The 25,007-nt window shown below is 43.7% G+C and overlaps 1 protein-coding gene across 2 annotated transcripts in view; it reads right to left on the reverse strand.

Annotated features, from left to right (window-relative positions):
* The window catches only part of ARHGAP45 (Rho GTPase activating protein 45), a 175,749-nt gene that overhangs the window by 35,181 nt on the left and 115,561 nt on the right, over nt 1–25,007 (reverse strand). For both annotated transcript variants that reach the window (XM_077271361.1, XM_077271352.1), the window contains 10 exons: nt 16,113–16,256; nt 15,944–16,028; nt 15,789–15,861; nt 15,396–15,468; nt 14,934–15,071; nt 14,197–14,261; nt 12,654–12,764; nt 12,460–12,540; nt 12,217–12,384; nt 8,582–8,719 (listed from right to left, as the gene is read on the reverse strand). In XM_077271361.1, coding sequence (XP_077127476.1) covers nt 8,582–8,719; nt 12,217–12,384; nt 12,460–12,540; nt 12,654–12,764; nt 14,197–14,261; nt 14,934–15,071; nt 15,396–15,468; nt 15,789–15,861; nt 15,944–16,028; nt 16,113–16,256 — 1,076 coding nt within the window. The remainder of the gene's footprint in view (nt 1–8,581; nt 8,720–12,216; nt 12,385–12,459; nt 12,541–12,653; nt 12,765–14,196; nt 14,262–14,933; nt 15,072–15,395; nt 15,469–15,788; nt 15,862–15,943; nt 16,029–16,112; nt 16,257–25,007) is intronic.

Genomic DNA, 25,007 nt, shown 5'->3' on the forward strand with positions numbered 1-25,007 from the left:
CGATTATAGCTTCTGTCTAGTGCTTGGTTATCTCGGTCTGGAGTGGTGAGCCAGGAGTTGGAGTATCGTAACTGGTGGTGTATTTCCCTTTGTCTTATTTACTCCTTCCTATATTTGTATTTGTTTTGCCCTGTGCATTTATAGTGTATTCCTGAGTGACTGCGGCTTGGTTCATATTTTCAGTTATCTTTGTCTGTGCCAACTGTGGGTATTGGTGTATGATCTCTTCACTGGGTGGTGGGTTGTGGTTTCAGCCTAGGGTTGAAACAGGAGATTGTTGTGAATTCTGTTCTCGAACTCCCTCCGGTGGTTATGAATGGTACTTCGGCGAGTTCTGTCCATGGACTCCCTCTGGTGGCTGTGAGTGGAGCTGCTGGTTCTGAGGTTCCTTCCTCAGCTGACCTCGTTTAGTCCTAGGCTGGCTGCTCTATTTAACTCCACTTAGATCGTTACTTGATGCCAGCTGTCAATGTCCTAGTACTGGTTCAGTTCTCTCTTGGATCTTTCAGATGACCTGTCTACTCCAGCAAAAGCTAAGTCCCTGCTAGCTTATTTGTTTACCACTGTTTTCTTGTCCAGCTTGCTATCATGATTCTGCCTTGCTAGCTGGAAGCTCTGGGATGCAGAGTGGCACCTCCACGCCGTGAGTCGGTGCGGGGTCTCTTTTGCACACTCTGCGTGGTTTTTGGTAGTTTTTTATGCTGACTGCAAAGATACCTTTTCTATCCTCAAGTCTGTTTAGTTAAGTCTGGCCTCCTTTGCTGAAACCTATTTCATTCCTGTGTTTGTGACTTCCATCTTAATTCACAGTCAATATATGTGGGGGGCTGCCTATTTCTTTGGGGAATTTCTCTGAGGCAAGTTAGGCCTTATTTTCTATCTTTAGGGGTAGTTAGCTCTTAGGCTGTGAAGAGGCGTCTAGGCAGAGTCAGGTACGCTCCACGGCTATTTCTAGTTGTTGTGATAGGATTAGGGGTTGCGGTCAGCAGAGCTCCCACTTCCCAGAGCTTGTCCTGTATTACTAGTTTGCTCATCAGGTCATTCCTAGTGCTCCTAACCACCAGGTCATCATAACAGGAGATAGGGTGAGGGTGGAGGCCTAGACATGCACACCATCAGTGTAAACTCTAGGAGAGGGTCAGTCAGGATTTCCCCAGTCTGAGGGAAATTGCAGGGGCCCGGGTTTTAGCTCTTGCCCACCTAGTCTTCCGGTGACAGCTGCCCCTCTCATAGAGTATAATGCAGCCCCCTCATACAGTATAACGCAGCCCCTCTCATAGAGTATAATGCAGCCCCCTCTTACAGTATAATGCAGCCCCCCACATGCACAGTATAATGCAGCTCCCCCACACACACAGTATAATGCAGATGCACAGTATAAATAATGCAGTCCCCCACACAGTATAATGCAGCCCCCACATTCACAGTATAATGCAGCGCCCCACATAGAGTATAATGCAACCCCACACACACAGTATAATACAGAACCCCCACACACTGTATAATGCAGCCCCCACACAGTATAATGCAGACACACACAGTATAATGCAGCCCACCACACATACACAGTATAATGCAGCGCCCCACACACAGTATAATGCAGGCACACACAGTACACAGACACACAGTATGTACACAGAGAACTTCCTTGTTCTGCGTTATTTTAAATTATTATTAAAATTGAGATTTTAATGAAATAATACTATTGCCTATGCCTTCTTGTCCCTGATGGATACATAGGGGATTTTTGTTTAAAATGTTTACTTTGAGGTATGCAAAAAATTTTGTTCTGACATTTGATAAAATTACACAGTATAATGCAGCCCCCAAATAGTATAATGCAGACACACACAGTATAATGCAGCGCCCCACACACAGTATAATGCAGGCACACACAGTATAATGCAACCCCCCACATATACAGTATAATGCAGCACCCCCACACACAGTATAATGCAGCCCCCAAAACACAGTATAATGCAACACCCCACACACAGCATAATGCAACCTCCCACAGACTATAATGCAGCCCCCACATTCACAGTATAATGCAGCCCCCCCACACAGTATAACACAGCCCCCCCATATAGTATAACGCAGCCCCTCATACAGTATAATGCAACCCCCACACAGTATAATGCAACCCCCCCACAGTATAATGCAGCCCCACACAGAGTATAATGCAACCAACCACACACGGTATAATGCAGCCCCTCCACACACAGTCTAAAGCAGACACACATACACAGTATAATGCAGCTTCCCCACACACACTATAATGCAGCCCCCCACAGAAACACACACAGTATAATGCAGCCCCCCACACAAACACACAGTATAATGCAGCCCCCCACATAAACACATACAGTATAATGCAGCCCCCCACACAAACAAATACAGTATAATGCAGCTCCCCACACAAACACACACACAGTATAATGCAGCCCCCCAAAAACACATACAGTATAATGTAGCCCTCCATATAGTATAATGTGCCTCATAGTCCTCCATATAGTATAATGTTATGACCCCAATGGCAGAGGGTCTCAGGAATAAATACCAAGTCTGCAAACACAAAAAACCAGCTCATAGGGCAGTGGTAACTGGGCTGACCATATATCTAATCCTAGCACCACAAATAGCAGTAGCCGGGGAACGTGCCTACGTTGGTTCTAGACGTCTCGCGCCAGCCGGAGAACTAACTAACCCTAGAAGGGAAAAGAAAGACCTTTCTTGCCTCCAGAGAAAAGACCCCAAAAGTTGGATACAAGCCCCCAACAAATAATAACGGTGAGGTAAGAGGAAAAGACAAACATAAGAATGAGCTAGGTATTTAGCAAAGAGAGGCCCACTAGCTAATAGCAGAATATAGTAAGATGACTTATATGGTCAGCAAAAACCCTATTAAAATATCCACACTGGATATTCAAGAACCCCCGAACCAACTAACGGCCGGGGGGAGAACACCAGCCCCCTAGAGCTTCCAGCAAGGTCAGAACTCACATTTAGTACAAGCTGGACAAAAATAGAAGCAAAGCAAATAACCCAAAAAACAAAGAAGCAAGACTTAGCTTAATTTTGCAAGAACCAGGACCAGCAGACAGGAGCAACAGAAGGATCTGATTACAACGATGCCAGGCACTGGACTAAGGATCCAGGAAGTTTATATAGCGACACCCCTGGACTAACGACCCAGGTGAGTGCCAAACTGAAGAAAGACAATCCCAGAGTCATATCACTAGTGACCACAAGAGGGAGCCAAAAAGTCTAATTCACAACAGTACCCCCCCCCTTAAGGAGGGGTCACCGAACCCTCACCAAGACCACCAGGACGATCAGGATGAGCAGCGTGAAAGGCACGAACTAAATCGGCCGCATGCACATCAGAGGCAACCACCCAGGAATTATCCTCCTGACCATAGCCCTTCCACTTGACCAGATACTGAAGCCTCCGCCTGGAGAGACGAGAATCCAAGATCTTCTCCACCACGTACTCCAACTCGCCCTCAACCAACACCGGAGCAGGAGGCTCAACAGAAGGAACCACAGGTACAACGTACCGCCGCAACAAAGACCTATGGAACACGTTGTGAATGGCAAACGACACCGGAAGATCCAAGCGAAATGACACAGGATTAAGGATTTCCAATATCTTGTAAGGACCGATGAAGCGAGGCTTAAATTTAGGAGAGGAGACCTTCATAGGAACAAATCGAGAAGACAGCCATACCAAATCCCCAACACGAAGTCGGGGACCCACACCGCGGCGGCGGTTGGCAAAACGCTGAGCCTTCTCTTGTGACAACTTTAAGTTGTCCACCACATGATTCCAGATCTGCTGCAACCTATCCACCACAGAATCTACCCCAGGACAGTCAGAAGGCTCCACATGTCCCGAGGAAAAACGAGGATGGAAACCAGAGTTGCAGAAAAATGGCGAAACCAATGTAGCGGAACTAGCCCGATTATTAAGGGCAAACTCAGCCAACGGCAAGAAGGTCACCCAATCATCCTGATCCGCAGAAACAAAACACCTCAAATAAGCCTCCAGAGTCTGATTAGTTCGCTCCGTTTGTCCATTAGTCTGAGGATGAAAGGCAGACGAAAACGACAACTCAATGCCCATCCTAGCACAAAAGGATCGCCAGAACCTGGAAACAAACTGGGATCCTCTGTCAGACACAATATTCTCAGGAATGCCGTGTAAACGAACCACATTCTGAAAGAACACAGGAACCAGATCGGAAGAGGAAGGCAGCTTAGGCAAAGGCACCAAATGGACCATCTTAGAAAAGCGATCACATACCACCCAGATGACAGACATGCCCTGAGACACCGGGAGATCTGAAATGAAATCCATGGAAATGTGTGTCCAAGGCCTCTTCGGGACAGGCAAGGGCAAGAGCAACCCGCTGGCACAAGAACAGCAAGGCTTAGCTCGAGCACAAGTCCCACAGGACTGCACAAACGACCGCACATCCCGTGACAAGGAAGGCCACCAAAAGGACCTAGCCACCAGATCTCTGGTGCCAAAAATTCCCGGATGCCCTGCCAACACCGAGGAATGAACCTCGGAAATGACTCTGCTGGTCCACTTATCAGGAACAAACAGTCTGTCAGGTGGACAAGAGTCAGGTCTACCAGCCTGAAATCTCTGCAACACACGTCGCAAATCCGGAGAAATGGCTGACAAGATAACTCCCTCTTTAAGAATACCAACCGGTTCTGCGACTCCCGGAGAGTCAGGCACAAAGCTCCTTGAAAGAGCATCAGCCTTCACATTCTTTGAACCTGGTAAATACGAGACCACAAAGTCAAAACGGGAGAAAAACAATGACCAGCGGGCCTGTCTAGGATTCAGGCGTTTAGCAGACTCGAGATACATCAAATTTTTGTGATCAGTCAAGACCATCACACGATGCTTAGCACCCTCGAGCCAATGACGCCACTCCTCAAATGCCCACTTCATGGCCAACAACTCCCGATTGCCAACATCATAATTCCGCTCAGCAGGCGAAAACTTCCTCGAGAAAAAAGGTCTCATCACAGAGCAACCAGGGCCTCTCTGCGACAAAACGGCCCCTGCCCCAATCTCAGAAGCATCCACTTCAACCTGAAAGGGAAGTGAGACATCAGGCTGGCACAAAACAGGCGCCGAAGTAAACCGGCGCTTCAACTCCTGGAAAGCCTCCACGGCTGCAGGAGCCCAGTTAGCAACATCAGAACCTTTCTTGGTCATATCCGTCAAAGGTTTAACAATGCTAGAAAAATTAGCAATAAAACGACGGTAGAAGTTAGCAAAACCCAAGAACTTCTGAAGACTCTTAACTGACGTGGGTTGAGTCCAATCATGAATAGCTCGGACCTTGACTGGGTCCATCTCCACCGCAGAAGGGGAAAAAATAAACCCCAAAAAGGGAACCTTCTGTACTCCAAAGAGACACTTTGAGCCCTTAACAAATAAAGCATTCTCACGCAAAACCTGAAACACCATCCTGACCTGCTCTACATGCGAGTCCCAGTCATCAGAAAAAAACAGAATATCATCCAGATAAACGATCATAAATTTATCCAGATACTTCCGAAAAATATCATGCATAAAGGACTGAAACACTGAAGGAGCATTAGAGAGCCCAAAAGGCATCACCAAGTACTCAAAATGACCTTCGGGCGTATTAAATGCGGTTTTCCATTCATCTCCTCGCTTAATGCGCACAAGGTTGTACGCACCACGAAGATCTATCTTGGTGAACCACTTGGCACCTTTAATTCGGGCAAACAAGTCTGACAACAGAGGCAAAGGATACTGAAATTTAACAGTGATTTTATTCAAAAGCCGATAGTCAATACAAGGTCTCAAAGATCCGTCCTTCTTGGCCACAAAAAAGAATCCCGCACCAAGAGGGGAAGAAGAAGGACGGATATGCCCCTTCTCCAGAGATTCCTTGATATACGAACGCATTGCGGTATGCTCAGGTACAGACAGATTAAATAGTCTTCCCTTAGGAAATTTGCTACCTGGAATCAAATCTATGGCACAGTCACAGTCCCTATGAGGAGGCAGAGCACTGGACCTGGACTCGCTGAACACATCCTGATAATCAGACAAATACTCAGGAACTTCCGAAGGAGTAGAGGAAGCAATAGACACCGGCGGGGAATCACCATGAATACCCTGACAGCCCCAACTTGACACAGACATTGCCTTCCAATCCAAGACTGGATTATGAGTCTGTAACCATGGCAAACCCAAAACGACCAAATCATGCATTTTATGCAGAACAAGAAAACGAATCACCTCCCGATGTTCAGGAGTCATGCACATGGTTACCTGTGTCCAAAACTGCGGTTTATTTTCCGCCAATGGCGTAGCATCAATACCCCTCAGAGGGATAGGATTAACCAACGGCTCAAGAACAAAACCACAGCGCTTGGCAAATGACAGATCCATAAGACTCAGGGCAGCACCTGAATCCACAAACGCCATAACAGGGTAAGAGGACAATGAGCAAATTAAAGTCACAGACAAAATAAATTTAGGTTGCAAATTACCAATGGCGACAGGACTAACAACCCTTGTTAGGCGTTTAGAGCATGCTGATATAACATGTGTAGAATCTCCACAGTAAAAACACAACCCATTCTGACGTCTATGATTTTTCCGCTCATTTCTGGTCTGAATTCTATCACATTGCATCAAATCAGGTGCTTGTTTAGACAACACTACCAGAGGATTAGCGGTTTTGCGCTCCCGCAAACGCCGGTCAATTTGAATAGCCAGCGCCATGGAATCATTCAGACTTGTAGGAATGGAGAAACCCACCATCACATTCTTAATGGCTTCAGAAAGGCCATTTCTGAAATTTGCGGCCAGAGCACACTCATTCCACTGAGTAAGCACGGACCATTTCCGAAATTTTTGGCAATACACTTCAGCTTCATCCTGGCCCTGAGAAATAGCCAGCAAGGCTTTTTCTGCCTGAACCTCAAGATTGGGTTCCTCGTAAAGCAATCCGAGCGCCAGAAAAAACGCATCAATATTTGCCAATGCCGGATCTCCTGGCGCTAGCGAGAAAGCCCAATCCTGAGGGTCGCCCCGTAAAAAAGAGATAACAATTTTAACTTGCTGAGCTGAGTCTCCAGATGAACGGGGTCTCAGAGATAGAAACAATTTACAATTATCCCTGAAATTCCTAAACTTAAATCGGTCTCCAGAAAACAGTTCAGGAATAGGTATTTTAGGTTCAGACATAGAACTACTGGTAACAAAATCTTGTATGCTTTGCACACGAGCAGCAAGCTGGTCCACACTTGTAATCAAGGTCTGGACATTCATGTCTGCAGCAAGCTTAAGCCACTCGGAGGTAAAGGGGAGGAAGAGAGGAAAAAAAAAAAAAAAAACTCAGAATTTCCTTTCTTATTATCCCACTTCTGCAATGCATTAAACATTCAATGTCGGCCTGGCATACTGTTATGACCCCAATGGCAGAGGGTCTCAGGAATAAATACCAAGTCTGCAAACACAAAAAACCAGCTCATAGGGCAGTGGTAACTGGGCTGACCATATATCTAATCCTAGCACCACAAATAGAAGTAGCCGGGGAACGTGCCTACGTTGGTTCTAGACGTCTCGCGCCAGCCGGAGAACTAACTAACCCTAGAAGGGATAAGAAAGACCTTTCTTGCCTCCAGAGAAAAGACCCCAAAAGTTGGATACAAGCCCCCAACAAATAATAACGGTGAGGTAAGAGGAAAAGACAAACATAAGAATGAGCTAGGTATTTAGCAAAGAGAGGCCCACTAGCTAATAGCAGAATATAGTAAGATGACTTATATGGTCAGCAAAAACCCTATTAAAATATCCACGCTGGATATTCAAGAACCCCCGAACCGACTAACGGCCGGGGGGAGAACACCAGCCCCCTAGAGCTTCCAGCAAGGTCAGAACTCACATTTAGTACAAGCTGGACAAAAATAGAAGCAAAGCAAATAACCCAAAAAACAAAGAAGCAAGACTTAGCTTAATTTTGCAAGAACCAGGACCAGCAGACAGGAGCAACAGAAGGATCTGATTACAACGATGCCAGGCACTGGACTAAGGATCCAGGAAGTTTATATAGCGACACCCCTGGACTAACGACCCAGGTGAGTGCCAAACTGAAGAAAGACAATCCCAGAGTCATATCACTAGTGACCACAAGAGGGAGCCAAAAAGTCTAATTCACAACAGTATAATGTGCCTCATATCCCTCCATATACTTTCATGCACTCCCCATAGTCCTCGATATAGTATAATACACTCCCCATAGTCCAAAACACCCCGATAGTCCTCCATATAGTATAATACACTCTCGATATCCTCCCTACAGTATCTACAGTATAATGTACTTCCCATTGTCCTCCATACTGCATTATGACAGGTGAACAGCAGCATAGAATATTATGGGTGTGTGTGGTATCCATGAAAAAAAACAAATACAACGCGTACATGCAACACGATCGTACATGCCTTAGATCGATTTCCGAATACTAGTTTAATAAAAAAAAAGAATATCTGAACATTTGAGAACTCTTTATCTACCGAGCGCAGCATCTGGTCCGTCTGTTTGATGATCTCTTGCAGTTGCCGAAGAACGTTTACTTTCACATCTTCCAGTTCCTGTTTTTGTGTCTTAGCGTCTGCAATGCATGTCCGATAAGTTGCCATTGCCTCTTCAGCCTATAAGAAATAAAATGGAGTGTATACTTGATGGTGAAAGGTCGTGATACATTTACATATATACAGCGAAAATAGCATCCCCATGTTGAAAAACACATAACCTTTACTTCATTCTATACATTAGACCTGGGCAAAGTGCAGCCCATGGGCCCCATCTGGCCCTTTGGCTGTTTCTAGATAGAATGAAGAGACTTGAGAAGTCTTGAAAGCTTTCCATTTGTTACCATATTTTCATTTAGCCATTGAAAGGTATCAAAAACCTGAGGACTCATAATTTTTAATATTTTCCTATCTACTGTCAAACACTTGTGGTGGATCAGCTCGCTCAGCAGTACAGAAACAGGAACACTGTGCTAGGGGTCGAGTTCCCACCTCTGCACAGGGGGAATCTCGAGCCATCTCCTCTGCGGTCTCCCATTCTTCTCCTGCCGCAGTGGAGCCTGCTCAGTGGAGGTGTCGGTCCCAGCGTCCTGCTCAGTCTGATACTGTGCAAAGGGTTACTGCTGCCTTTCCAGCTTCTGCCATTGTAGCCAGTACTGGTTAGCGGCGAGCAGACGTCTTTGGGATGAAGTCCTACTTTTCCCCTTCTGAGCATGCCCAGGGTAAGATCTCTCATTGGAGATCAAGGGTCACATGCTCAGGTACTGCATCAACTCCCTTTGGTCCTCTAGGAAGGTCCTGAAGTTGCTCAAGTTCTGTGGCAGCCTCCCATTGGTCCTTCTGGGAAGGTCCTGAACTTGCTGCAGCTATGAAAGGTTCGCATGACCACACGGCCATGCGCTAGTATCAATCTATGTTATGTGCCTTGCGCCAGTGTGGTCTTGTGTGTATGTATTTAAATAAGCCCCTAGAATACCGGCACCTCCGGTGAGGAGTTTTGTGTGTATGTATTCAGGGTCCTGGCTGAAATAAGCCCCTAGTATACCGATACCTCTGGTGAGGAGTTTGTGTGTGTGTGCGCAAGACCACTGACTGCTATCAGCTCAGCAGTTAGCTGTGTACTCCTGTGAGTCTAACAGGGCGCAGTGCTTTCTTTTGTCAACAACTCTGTGAAGTAACAGAGTTTGCTTATACCGCCATATAGTGCCATTTGCTAGCAGCAGGTTCCTCCTGCACGGTGGACCCCGGGCTGCGAACACACCAATAACTTCATCTATTTACTCGGTGCGTTCCGCTAGCCCTAACACACTGTATCTTTAACTCTCATGTGGGTTTATTGTACAGGAAGCATAAACCAACATGAAGTGAAAATAAACACATCCCTTCGGGCAAAACAGGGAAGCAAAGCAAAATGGCATACAGTCTCTGCATCTGTTGGGATCCGCGCGCTCTGGGAGAACTTAGCATCCACAGGTTCATTTTTTCTTCCTCAGGACATAAACGCTGGAGTTCTTCTCTCCAGCTCTACTGAACCCTGACTGCCTCTGGAGGCCGACTATTTAAGCCCCTGACCACACCCGCTCTATGGTTGTCCACAAAAACCCAGCCCTTTAACAAAATGGCTAATTAACCATTTAACAACTCTTAGTGTGCTGGAAGAAAATTTCTGGGTTTTAAATCACTGAAACCATTAGCCTCAGCGAAACATATCTCCCCTCTAGCACCTTGCCAGTCACACATGGTATGAAGATATATTTTTGTTAGAAAGCCTGCAACACCCATTGTGCTGAATAAAGTGATTTCTCACACCATGCAGATACCCCCTGCCTGGCAACTCAATTTTACCGATATCTGGATACAGATATTGGTGAATACAAGCAAGGAAGAGGAAGCTGCCGACTTCATATATCATCATTCAATCTGTGCGACTGACTCTCTGCTCAGCGAGTGGGTTGACATCATCAGATCATGCCTGCTGTGTGGAGATTCAGTTCACATAGTGTACAGAGCAAAGCCGAGCTTCAGTGGGATTGGGGTAAAGTGAGTAGTTTTAATTTTTTTTATTTTAATTTTCAGTATGTGCATGTGTACAGCAAATGTGGAGGGCTATAATACTGTGTGAGGGACTGTGGGGACATCATACTTGTGTGTGGGCTATACAACTGTCTGAGAGGCTGTGAGGACCTCATAGTTGTGTGGGGGGAGATTATACTGTGTGAGAGTCTGCTAGAACTTATGTGGGGGCGATAATACTGGTTGAGAGGCAGTTGGAACCATTATACTGTGTGTGGGCTGTGGGATCATTATACTCTGTGTGAGAGCCATTATAATGTGTGTAGGACAGTGGGGGTCATCATACTGTGTGGAGGGCTGTTTGGCCACCATACTGTGTGTGTGGGGTATCATACTGTGTGGAAGGCTGTAGGGGCATCCTACTGTATATATGAATATCGTACTATATGTGGGTGACTGTGGGGACATCATATTGTGTGTAGTGGAGCTGCTGATCAAGGTACATTTATATTTGGCACTCCTGTTATTTTTTTTTATTCCATAAACCTGTGTAAATGTTAGTGTAGTATGACCGTGATAATATACTGTCTGGTCACCATATGCCCTGGTTTTCAGTGTCGTTCTGGTCCTCTTCTCAGTCACATGTCAGATCGCCAGACTTCCAGAACACAATGCGCTCTGTGTGTGAGCCCAAAGAAGCATTTACAATATAAACCTATGAAGCATCAGAACGAGGCCCAATACTTACACTGCAAAATTGACTTCAGGCTAACACACAGAGCAGATCTAGCTCAGAAAGTATTTAAAGATAAAAAATTCTTTATTCCAAAAATTATTAAAAATGGAAACACTGCATGTCAAAATTGTCCCTCTGTAAATATGTTTTTCGCTGATTTTGACATGCAGTGTTTCCATTTTTAATAATTTTTGGAATAAAGAATTTTTTATCTTTAAATACTTTCTGAGCTGGATCTTCTCTTCAATTACATTACTTCAGGAGTGCTGGGGCAGCAGCTCTTTCCGTGCTCGGATCTTGCAAGGACTATGAGGAAATGTTTCCTGAAGGGTGAGCTGAAATATTTTTCTTTTGTTTTTTTCTCACACACAGAGCGCAGTGTGACATGGCTGGTGGGAATCACAGTGACAAGAAGAGGACCTGTGCAGTGCTGGAAACCGAGGAAGACGGCAATCGGTGAGTATACTAACACACTCACACTACACTAACAATTACACAGGTCTAGGGAATAAAAATAATTATGGGAGTGCAACTTTATGAAGAGTAACAGGAGCAGTATGATTTATAAACTTTATAAAAAGCAATAAATTATAAAATTTTGATTGGTTGCTACAGGTAAGGATACGTGTTACAATAAGCCCTATTGTAGCATGTATTAACAGTAGCTGCTGCTTAACATACTAATTTCTGCTCAGTAATAAGTAATGCAAATTAATATAAAACAATAATAAGTAGATTTATGTTTGGGTTAATTTGGTCTGTTTGGCCCTCCAAATCAGTCAGGGTCTCTCTTATGCCCCTCTTATTGCCCACTCCTGCTATTCATCATTTAATGGGATTGCTTCTGTTCCTTTCCTGCCATAATTACCCTGTTCTTTGCTTCTTCTTCCGCCCTCCTTTTCTTGTCAATGGATTTGGTCCCGCCGTGACTTTGCTCCTCTTCCGCACGTGCTGCGTTGTACTGGGCTTTCTCATGCTCTTCACTGCGCTGCATGTATGTCTGCTTGGCCTTCCGCAGGTTGGTTTCTGCCTCTGACTGAGAAGAGTTAAGAAAACAGTCAGAAGTTGTGAAGTGTTTGACACAAAGATAGATTATATATGTTGTCCATACCAGTTTGCGCTGGGCTCTCTGCCACTGCTCTTTCAGCTCTTTTCTACGTTTCTCATGTTCCAAACGCCGCACATTCACAGGCTTTATAGAGAGTGGAATATTTTCAGGATTAATAATCATATATAATTTATATTGGTATTTATCACTAATAAATGTCATTGTTTTGATGGTGACAATATAATTGAATGATATACCTGAAGAAAAGTTTGCTGCTGCAGTGTCAGTGCTGTGTGCAGAACGCCGTGTGCATGGTCCTGATCCTGCTCCAACGCTACAGAGTAGATAGATTGGAAAGGCATGTATGGCTGAGAAGGACAACAGAAACAGGTAAGTACAAAAGCAAGCACTTTATTGTGTTGTCACGAGTTCACAATACTATAGCAGACACTGCTGCTTTTAGTTAATGTTTTATTTTATGCCCAAAGATTTGTGCGTCCAATTTTCTTCCTCATAAATGGCATATGATTACATCACACTTTACTCTCTTTCAGATATGTACCAGTTACAGAAAATGGTATAGAAAAGGACCTACTGGGACTCAAGACGCAATGGCTGGCAGATGTCGTTACTAAATATCAGTGGTGCCCAACCTTTCTGACCTTGGCAGCTACTACATCTATGTCTAGGTCCTGAACTCGAACCTCTGGTCCTTGTGTGGCTAGGTCCTAAACTCAAACCCTTGGTCCTTGTGTGGTTAGGTCCTGAAACTGAATCTGTGGATCGTGTGTGACCAGTGCCTGAACCCAAATCCCTGGTCCGTGTGAGGCCAGTGCCTGAACCCGGTCCCTTGGTCCGTGTGTAGACAGTGCTTGAATATGTTCCCCTGGGCCGTGTGTGGCCATTGTCTGAACGTGTACTCCGTAGGTCTGGACTGCTAAAACCAGTCTCTGAATCCAGTCCTGTCTGTGACTCTGTGTCAGTATCGCTCTGCCTGAGAATTCAGAACCTACAGTACGTAGTCTGTATGGAGCCTGAATCTGTGTCTGCGTGTGTGACTCTTGGGTTCAGCAGCTGCAGTGCCGCGGGGAATGCCTAGGAGTGGTACCAGGTTGCTACCTGCAGCTCAAGCCTGACTCCACCATCAGGACCTCCAATGAACACCAGGTAGCCGCTTAGCTACACCCCTCCTAGGTAAGCCCGGCCCCATGACACAGTGGGTCTACAAACCACGTGCACCACCTTCATTTGTGACAATCGCATCCAGTTTCAAGCACCTCCTTTGACAGGTAGTATTATCCTATCTCCAGTTTACCATACTTAATTTTATCTCTCCAACCCCAAGGCCAGTTTAAGTACATCCAGATCTGCTCTTCTGTGTGGGGCTATTCACAAAAGTTACTATCTGGAGACTTGTTCTTCCTAGTGGTCTGCTAGATCTGGTGTTAATGCACCAAACTGGCAGAAAGTCGCGAGCCACACATCATGGGTCACAGGTTTGGGACACATGCTATATATAGCAGCAGACTACAGACAAATCCTGATCTTGCGTCCACTCTCTTTTCACTCTGTCACCTTACTTCTGTCTCTGTCCAGCAATATATGGCTTAAGCTCCATCCAGAAAACTGAGAAGGATTTGATACAACTTGAAAAAGTAAAATATACTAATAAATGGAGAACTTGTCAAAGTCATAAAGTGATAACTTTCCATGACTGTTTTCTTCTGAGATGTTTTGTCACAAGATAATATGCATAAAACCATTATACATAAAACTATTTTGTACGCTGTAATAATTTACCTCTTGAGTCAGGGCATTTTTTGATGTGTTCACTAATTTTTGGAGGCCCTTGGCATATTCCATCTCTGGAGAAGACAAGAGACATAGAAAGTGGTAAAGACAAGTCAAGATGACAAGCCAGCTGTAGGAATTAGAATTTATAGGGTGAGCTGAGGAGTCCCCAGTGTCTATATAAATGAAAATTTGGACAAAAGGCTCCACAAAATGATATGATTTGGCAGACCGCATGGAAGAAATAATCTACAATTACATGGAGGAATTTTTTAAATTGGTAAAACGTGACATTTATTTCTGTCAAGATCTCCAGCAGAAATCTGATGATAATCTTTAGATTTATCAACAGGTATGCTCACAGATCAGCCCTATTCAATGAAGCTAACGTGTGCTATCCAGTGTGATTTCTGACCAGAATCTCGATAGAAACAGCTCAATAAATGAGACGTTGTTTATTGAAGCCTTTTCAAATCCATGGGGAATAATATTAATGACTATAAGAAAGGCATCATGGATTTCAGTTACTGGGAGGCAATTTGCTGGCATTTAGATATTGCGTTTTTCTGCCATTTTTTTTCTAAAGGCTTCTCTATCAGTGATTATCACTTAACTGATAAAAAAAAAAACCACAATTTGGTTTTATTAGAAAATATACTTATTAAAAATAACTGAAAAAAAATTAAGGAAATTGATTAAAATGAATTAACTGAAAAAAAAAAACATTATGTCTATTTAAAACTTACCCAAAATCGTTCTTTTCTCTATGTAGCTTGTCAGATCCTTCATATATTTTGCTAAATTTTTTGCATAGACAAAAGCAGCCCGTACTCCTCCTTCACTCCTCTGCAGGATTACATCCACATCGTCACCTGAAGGGCTCCCTAAATTCATATAAATGTAAGCATTAGCATTACACAGTCGTTTTCATGGATGGAAAGGATGTCCCTGTGATGCCAATAGTTTGTTTGGAAAAAGAGCATATATGAAAGGATATTCCCAAATATGTACTTTTTCTTAAGGTGTTCATAGAAAATGGTGAATTGGCTTTGCATCACATAAATGTTCTGCTGTTAGTAAATGCTACATTGTAGTGTCCCAATAAATTGGACTCCATGTTTAGTCCCACAGGTTAAAGTTAACAATCAGAACATATGACTATTTTTATGACTCTCAATATGAAAAATATTCCCAATGTTTTCTCTCACCAGGGTCCACATACTCCGCACTGGAGAGGGCACTTTCGCTACCAGACAGACCGCCATATAAACTTTCCATGGACTGTTGGAAGAAAAAAAAAGCTTGAATGTTTACAATGGTAGCAAAATATATGTACATGCAGCTAGAAAATGAATATGATAAAGAAGGTTTAGGTGACCCAGGGATGCAAAGAGAAAGAGGTTCTACAGTTGGCATCACATAGTGGTACATAATGCATAATGTACAGTCCATCGAGATACTCTCAACTATATGCCACTGTGGCCAGCGCTAGGAAACAGATGATCTGTCACAAAGTATATTATGCTTTCTGAATTCTACAGTGGAGCTAAAGTGGCTAGCTAGACAATAATTGTTGTAGCTACTAGGCCACAATGTCTCACCTGGCTTTGGTCCCCAGGTGGTAGCGATAACAATGTGCTGCTGTCCACTTCCCCCATAAGAAATTCTGAGATTCTGAGAACAGAAAGGAAAAACATACTCTGGGATTACAATGGGATTGCCAATTTCATAAAATGTTGTCCTAGTCACTACTCACGTGCTGCTAAAGCAAACAGCCATGCTCTCCAGGGCCTTCTCAAAGTCTCGCTTCTCATTTTCAATACTTGCTTCATAGTGAAAACCTGAGTTATACAAAAAGAACAAAGATAAATAAGCAAAATGTAGGTCTAATACATATCAGACATACAAATTTGACCATTGCTGACCTTTAACCTTGGAAATGAGGGTCCCAGCTGCAGTCAAAGTCTCCACAGTATTGAGCAAGGGATATTTGTTGATCACCTGGCGGAGGAGTCTTAATGCTTCTCCAAGACATTCATGTGCCAGTGGACGACGGGTCTCTTTGACCTCTGTGGATCACAAAAGAGCAAACACATAATTGCACAGTAAAATAGACATAACAATAACTAACACAGGTTCAAAAGATATAAGGGAATAGTGATGAGTGATGATAACGATGCAATGACACTTATGTAATCACATTAAATTATACAAATGTATCATAGGTGCTATACACCATGGTGCCAACACATAAGTATCATCCTGCCACAGTCAGTAGGTTCTGCTGCTATTCAGAGGAACGTTCCACAGTGCACACATCTCTTGCAGGTAACGGTAGTATTACAAGACAATGTAGTACTGAATAGATGACTTTTAAAGGCGGACATACCATTGGTGCAACATGTGCGGCTGTCACACACAGTACAGGAAAGACTAAATGCAACATGAAGGGATAAGGGGAAGGGAGCCCAACACTAGGGAAGGAGGAAGTGGAGACCCCCAGGAAGATCTAACGTCACCCTGTCTGCCCTAAACGTCCCTATATAAGTTCTGCACCTATTTCCGAGAAGGATATTTAATCCCTGCCTGACAATAGCAGTAAGCCCTTCTTATGGAAGGACGATTGGCCCCTGGACACCCAGGACCAGGTTTCTCAGGATAACAGATGTGGAATCTGAAACGAACCAGCCTGGGGGCATTCACCTCTGATGCAGAAACCCACATCCTTTCCTCTGGACCATAACCCCTCCAATGCACCAAATATTGTAGGGAACGATGTTGGAGTCGATAATCTACAATCCTCAAAATAAGAAACTCTAGGTTTCCATCAACCATTATTAGGGGCAGCGGTAGGGGTGAGGGCTCAAGAGGTTCCACATATCTCTTGAGCTAAGACCTGTGAAAAACATTGTAGATCTTAACCCCTTAGTGACAGAGCCAATTTGATACTTAATGGCCAAAACTAATTTTTACAATTCTGACCACTATCACTTTATGAGGGTATAGTTCTGGAACACTTCAACTTATCCCACTAATTTTGAGAGTGATTTGGCAAAACAAATTTCAATTTTCAAACTTTTAATTTTTGTACCCTTAAATCAGAGAGTGGTGTCACACAAAATAGTTAATAAATAACATTTCCCACATGTCTAATTTACATCAGCACAATTTTGGAAAAAAATTTTTTTGTTAGGACGTTATAAAGGTTAAATGTTGACTAGCGATTTCTCATTTCTTCAACAAAATTTACAAAACCATTTTTTTAGGGAAGACTTCACATCTGTAGTGAGTTTGGGGGGTTAATATATCAGAAAATACCCAAAAGTGACACCATTGTAAAAACTGCACCCCTCAAGGTGTGCAAAACCACATTCAAGAAGGTTATTAACCCTTCTGGTGCTTCACAAGAACTAAAGCAATGTGGAAGGAAAAAATTTAAATTTTACTTTTTTCACAAAAAAATTATTTTGGAAACAAATTTGTTTTATTTTCACAAGGGTATCAGGAGAAAATGGGCCACAAAATTTGTTGTGCAATTTTTCCTGAGCACGCCAATACCCTGTATGTGGGAGAAATCCACTGTTAGGGTGCATGGCAGGGCTCAGAAGGGAGGGAGCACCGTTTGACTTTTTTAACACAAAATTGGCTGGAATTAATGGCGGCGCCATGCCGTGTTTGGAGACCCCCTGATATACCTAAACAGTGGGACCCCCTAAGTCTAACTCCAACCCTAACCCCAACACACCCCTAACCATCATCCCAACCCTAACCATAACTCTAACCACAACCCTTACCCCAACACACCTCTAACCGTAATCTCAATCCTAACCATAACTGTAAGCACAACCCTAGCCCTAATACACCCCTATCCCTAATCCCAACCATAATCGTAATCCCAAGCATAACCATAACCCTAACCACAACCCTAACCCTTGCCCAACCTTAACTTTAGCCCAACCCTAACTTTAGCCCAACCCTAACTTTAGCCCCACCCTAACCCTAGCCCCAACCCTAACCCTAGCCCAACCCTAACCCTAGCCCCAACCCTAACCTTAATGGAAAAATGGAAATAAATACATTTAATTTTATTATTTTTACCTAACTAAGGGGGTGATAAAAGGGGGTTTGATTTACTATTTTTTTATTTTGATCACTGTAATAGGGTATATCACAGTGATCAAAGTGAACCAATAGGAAAAATTTTGTCCGGCAGATCTTGGTGGGTGCACTGTGCATGTGCCCGCCATTTTCTTCCCGGAAGAAGACACTGCTGGCCGGAGCTATTTTACTGTTCTTGCACAGGGCCAGTTCTGTCTGTCCATTCCTGGCCACCATGGTATAATAAGGCTGGGGTCCTACAGTGCAAAAGCGTCTCTTTGCAGCAGCTCTCCAGACTTACAAACATAGGGTATCCTAAGAGGGTGAGTGTTATATTATTGTCCTCATGCCCTAATAAAGATGCAATGAAGGATAGTGGCTCCTATTCTGTCATTTGAAACTCATATCTTCACATAAATTATTAGTAATGCACTGGATAAAACAGCACAGCTGTAAAGTACCGTTCAAAACGCTAAAGCAGTGTGTCTTACTGAGGAAGTCTGTGCAGAACTGTCTGGAATATCTCACAATGTGTATGAATAGGTTTTAACTGAGCAGCATCAGAGTACACAAATACTATGTATGGTACATCAGAGAAGGTGATAATAAACCCCTTCTGCATTTTCTGGGAGCCAGCCAGTTGTGACAGAAGGACGACCTTCAGCTGTATAATATTTCCTACATTAAACTTTCTTAAAATTAAAGCAACACAATTTAAAGGACCACACCGTATACATGAACATGGCGTGCTCCAGGAGTGGTCTGAAATTAAAGGATAATTTTATACCAAAAGTCTGTTTAATTTAATAATCTAGTCACTTTTCTAATGTACTTAAATTACATTAACACCCTGAAGAACTAAAGGATAAAGTGGTGAAATAAGTCTGGTGAGGCTAGAAGGTCCCTTCCCCAGCTCTCCTTTCCAAATGTGCATATCTTTCCCCCGGATGTCCTACCAAAAAAAGAGAAAGGTAAATTCTGCTTATTCACCACTTATTGTACCCTAAGGGTTCATCTGGAAATGATGATACGTCTAAGTCTTGTGTGTGTGAGGGTGGGGAGGATGGTCTTCTATCCCAACAACCGCTGACGTTTTGTATTAGGAAAGTGGATTTCATTGTACTATATTTCATTCCCAGCTATACGTAATTTCCTCATTTCTCCATCTCCACTGTGCAATTCTACATCAAGGAGGCTTGGATTGCAAGCTCTATCTCCCTGAAATTTGGTGCGAGAGAGGAGGGGGTGAATGTCCCCTCACTGGAGCTGTGTTATGGATCTTAATGTTTTCTGTGACAGTTAACTTGCATCCCTAGAGTAACAAAGGCAGCATACGACATCAAGCTTGTTTTTTCCTGAAATAAAAGATGGTTAATTTGTTGGGTGGTTACAAATCATTTGAAAAAGAATCTGTCAGCAGATTTTTGCACTGCAAGCTGAAGACAGCTGAAGAAAACACAGATTTCTGCAATGCATCTCTTATCAAGCTCTGTGATTTTATTTGCCTGCAATTATTGTTTTAGCACCAGGAGTTTATCATTGCTGTGATCCAGCAGCAGGAGCCTCCAAGTCCACTCCATCCCCTCCTGTAATAAGCACCTCACTGTATATGGACATTGTATATACAGAGCCTGGGGTGGGCCGGGGGCAGCTTTTCAGCTCTGCTTCAGCTCTTGCAGATTCCCTTTAATGCGATTTATTAAAAAAAATGGAAAAGATGATGTAACAAAAATAGCAGTTGTCAACTTTCACCTATCAATCTTCTGTGGTCTCCAGCTTATTGCTTTCTTTGGGAATTAGGGAAGGAATTGTGATCGTGAGTTGATAATGCTCTTGCAAGTCTTTACATGTAGCTAATCAATGAGAGCAATGAATACCTGTGTGTCTTCAAAGAGAGGTGTCTGCCCATGGGCAAGAGTGTGGTCTCAGAGTTATTTTACTGCCTCTCGTAGTGTCATGAGACAACTGGCGACATCATACAAACGACAACCGCAAATACTAGTGCATGTTCACTTGCAAACAAGGGCTTATCAAAGCTCAATACATAGTGCACATGCGCCAAAACAATGGAGCCTGAATATAACAAAAGAGGATGGGCAACATCTGCAAAGAGTTTGTATGTTCTCTCCGTGTTTGCGTGGGTTTTCTCCGGGTACTCCGGTTTCCTCCCACACTCCAAAGACATACTGATAGGGAATTTAGATTGTGAGCCCCATCAGGGACAGTGATGATAATGTGTGCAAACTGTAAAGCGCTGCGGAATATGTTAGCGCTATATAAAAATAAAGATTATTATTATTATTATAAACAGGCGCCCAAATATAACAAAAGAGGATAAACAGGCAAGCTGACATTGATTTTGCAATCAACAGTTGGAATAATCATCATGGGCAGGTGCCCTGTCAGCCTCGTGTAATGCGGAGGATGAATTAAAGCACATGGTGTCCTCTCTGCACGTGATCCCTCTTGTGATAAAGACAGGGAGAGACAGTCTTTGTATAGGAGTACAGACAGGAGAAACTGGGCATTCTCGATCTGTGAGTGAAGAACTTCTGGAGAATGTGTCAAGGAGCAGCAAAGGATCAGAGCAGGGATGGGATGTGTGGGAATGGTGCTTTTTTTCCCCCAAAAACATTGTATTTGCAAAGATTAATGATTTTAGGCCTAGAACATGCTGAGCCACCAAAGTGATCTTGGGAATACAAAAGAAAAAATCCAGCTCACCATAGTTGTAGTCCCTGGAGGCTCGGAGCACGGAAACACTGTGTCAAGGCGTGAGGAATGCAAGAAATAGAAAAAAATCCAGCTCAACGAGATGGTGAAAAAGCAAAGTCTTGGTACTTTATTCACTTCATATCAAAAAATAGAGGATAAAACAATAGCACAATATAATTAAAAACACTATCTACGCGTTTCTGGTGACATAGCACCCTTAGTCATCTTGGGAATACCCCGTTAACCAGTTCATTGTTTCTTGTTTTCATTTTTTATCTTATCCCAGCATAAAGAGGACCTTTCACCAAATTTTTCATGCTGATCTAGACACAGGATGTAATAGTGGCAGAAGAGTGTAATAAATTGTATATTTTTAATAATAGATATTAGCAATCAAATTATTTGACACCTAACAAATTACTTTTTTTTAATTCCAAGTGGGTGTTAAACAAGTTTCTTTGGGGCCTGTACTTCTTCTCCCTGTATGATGCTGACCAATCAAGTAGCAACATACATGAAAAAAAGAATACCGTATGTCCCCACCATAGTTTAGGGCAGGTTTCTCAGTGTATGAGATGTATGGCAGACAGCCCTGATCTCCTGTTCTAACCTCCTGCATAAGGGTACTGTCACACAGTGGCACTTTTGTCGCTACGACGGTACGATCCGTGACGTTCCAGCGATATCCATACGATATCGCTGTGTCTGACACTCAGCAGCGATCAGGGATCCTGCTGAGAATCGTACGTCGTAGCAGATCGTTTGGAACTTTCTTTCGTCGCTGGATCTCCCGCTGTCATCATTAGATCGGTGTGTGTGACACCGATCCAACGATGCGTTCGCTTGTAACCAGGGTAAACATCGGGTTACTAAGCGCAGGGCCGCGCTTAGTAACCCGATGTTTACCCTGTTTACCATCGTAAATGTAAAAAAAACCAAACAGTACATACTCACATTCCGGTGTCCGTCAGGTCCCTTGCAGTCTGCTTCCCGCTCTGACTGACTGCCGGCCGGAATGTAAGAGCACAGCGGTGACGTCACCGCTGTGATCTGCTTTCACTTTACGGCGGCACTCAGTCAGTCCGGGAAGCAGACTGCGAGGGACCTGACGGACACCGGAATGTGAGTATGTACTGTTTGATTTTTTTTACTTTTATGATGGTAACCAGGGTAAACATCGGGTTACTAAGCGCGGCCCTGCGCTTAGTAACCCGATGTTTACCCTGGTTACCCGGGGCCTTCGGCATCGTTGGTCGCTGGAGAGCGGTCTGTGTGACAGCTCCCCAGCGACCAGACAACGACTTTCCAACGATCACGGCCAGGTTGTATCGCTGGTCGTGATCGTTGGAAAGTTGTAGAGTGTGACAGTACCCTTAGTAGAAAGCACAGATGACAAACATCTTTCAGATAAGGTCCCTGTGTTTAAGTTTAGCTTACAAACTCTTCTATGAGATTTCCACCTCTCATAGCATGATCGCTTCTGCTGTACTGCCACCTCCCTCGGACGCACATTCAGATGAAATATATTGCAGTGCAGAGACCCTGTGCTACAATATAAGTTGACGGACATTATTTCGGGAAAGGGCCCAAGATCAGTGACTTTATACCAGGAAGGGGCTTAGGATGGGGTTTATTATACCAGGAATGAGTCCAGGATTAGGGATAGTAATACTAGAAGGGGCCCAGTTTGGGGGACATTTTACCAGGAAAGGGAACAGGATGTGCATATGTTGCATTTTTTTCCAGAAAATATGCAATGTTTTATAGTACAAACAAATGAATGAGATCTCTGAAATCTTACACACACATTTCTTATTTTTTCCATACAGATTTGCAGCAGATTAAAATCTGCAGCATTTCAGTTCTTTCGTTTTTGCAGTGTATTTCATCCATACTAATGAGAGGGGAAAAATGCATGTCTCATCTGACCTTCTCCTATGCCTCTTCTGGATCATCCATATGGTCATTGGCGAACTTCAAACGGGCCTGCACATGTGCTGGCATTCGCAGGGGGACCTTCCTTGCCCTGCAGGATTTTAATCCATGATGGTGTAGTGTGTTACTAATGGTAATGCTTGAGACTGTGGTCCCAGCTCTCTTCAGGTCATTGACCAGGCCTTCCCGTAGTTCTGGTCTGATTCCTGTCCTTTCTCAGAATCATCCTTATCCCACGAGGCGAGATCTTGCATGAAGCCACAGACCAAGGAAGTTTGACAGTCATCTTGTGTTTCTTCCATTTTCTAATAATTGTGCCAGTAGTTGTTGCCTTTTCATCAAGCTGTTTGCTTATTCTCCTGTAGACCATCCTGAGATCAAAATAGAACTTTTTGGTATCCGCCGTGTTTGGAAGAAGAAGAAAGATGAGTACAACCTTGCCATTGAGAACCATAACAGTTTGACCGGCCCAAAAAGGGTTAAATTAATTGACAGAGAAAGGAGAGAAAAGAGAAGTCTGCTGAAGATTTTTTTTTTTTTTTCCCTTCAGTTCTGAGTGTGCTTGTAATTGAATCTCTTGCAAGTCTGCCTATATTGCAGCCTTTCTCTCTCTCTCTCCTTCTAATCCTGGAATGGCTCTGTGTTCACCTGTTTAAAATGGATATTCAGAGTTTAGCTGCAGGTTTGAATAATCTCACCACGAAAGTTCAAAATTTACAAGATTTTGTTGTTCATGTTCCTATATCTGAACCTAGAATTCCTTTGCCTGAATTTTTCTCGGGGAATAGATCTTGCTTTCAAAATTTCAAAAATAATTGCAAGTTGTTTTTGTCCCTGAAATCTCGCTCTGCTGGAGATCCTGCTCAGCAGGTCAGGATTGTGATTTCCTTGCTCCGGGGCGACCCTCAGGATTGGGCTTTTGCATTGGCTCCAGGGGATCCTGCGTTGCTCAATGTGGATGCGTTTTTTCTGGCCTTGGGGTTGCTTTATGAGGAACCTCAGTTAGAACTTCAGGCGGAAAAGGCCTTGATGTCCCTATCTCAGGGGCAAGACGAAGCTGAAATATACTGCCAGAAATTCCGTAAATGGGCTGTGCTTACTCAGTGGAATGAGTGCGCCCTGGCGGCGAATTTCAGAGAGGGTCTCTCTGATGCCATTAAGGATGTTATGGTGGGGTTCCCTGTGCCTGCGGGTCTGAATGAGTCCATGACAATGGCTATCCAGATCGATAGGCGTCTGCGGGAGCGCAAACCTGTGCACCATTTGGCGGTGTCTACTGAGAAGACGCCAGAGAATATGCAATGTGATAGAATTCTGTCCAGAAGTGAACGGCAGAATTTTAGACGAAAAAATGGGTTGTGCTTCTATTGCGGTGATTCAACTCATGTTATATCAGCATGCTCTAAGCGTACTAAGAAGCTTGATAAGTCTGTTTCAATTGGCACTTTACAGTCTAAGTTTATTCTATCTGTGACCCTGATTTGTTCTTTATCATCTATTACCGCGGATGCCTATGTCGACTCTGGCGCCGCTTTGAGTCTTATGGATTGGTCCTTTGCCAAACGCTGTGGGTATGATTTGGAGCCTCTTGAAACTCCTATACCCCTGAAGGGGATTGACTCCACCCCATTGGCTAGCAATAAACCACAATACTGGACACAAGTAACTATGCGAATTAATCCGGATCACCAGGAGATTATTCGCTTTCTTGTGCTGTATAACCTACATGATGTGTTGGTGCTTGGATTGCCATGGCTGCAATCTCATAACCCAGTCCTTGACTGGAAAGCTATGTCTGTGTTAAGCTGGGGATGTAAGGGGACGCATGGGGACGTACCTGTGGTTTCCATTTCATCATCTATTCCCTCTGAGATTCCTGAATTCTTGACTGAATATCGTGACGTTTTTGAAGAACCTAAGCTTGGTTCATTACCTCCGCACCGGGAGTGCGATTGTGCCATAGATTTGATTCCGGGTAGTAAATACCCTAAGGGTCGTTTATTTAATCTGTCTGTGCCTGAACATGCTGCTATGCGAGAATATAGGAGTCCTTGGAAAAGGGACATATTCGT

Source organism: Ranitomeya variabilis, chromosome 1 (genome assembly GCF_051348905.1).
Source record: "Ranitomeya variabilis isolate aRanVar5 chromosome 1, aRanVar5.hap1, whole genome shotgun sequence".
NCBI classification, from domain to species: Eukaryota; Metazoa; Chordata; class Amphibia; order Anura; family Dendrobatidae; genus Ranitomeya; species Ranitomeya variabilis.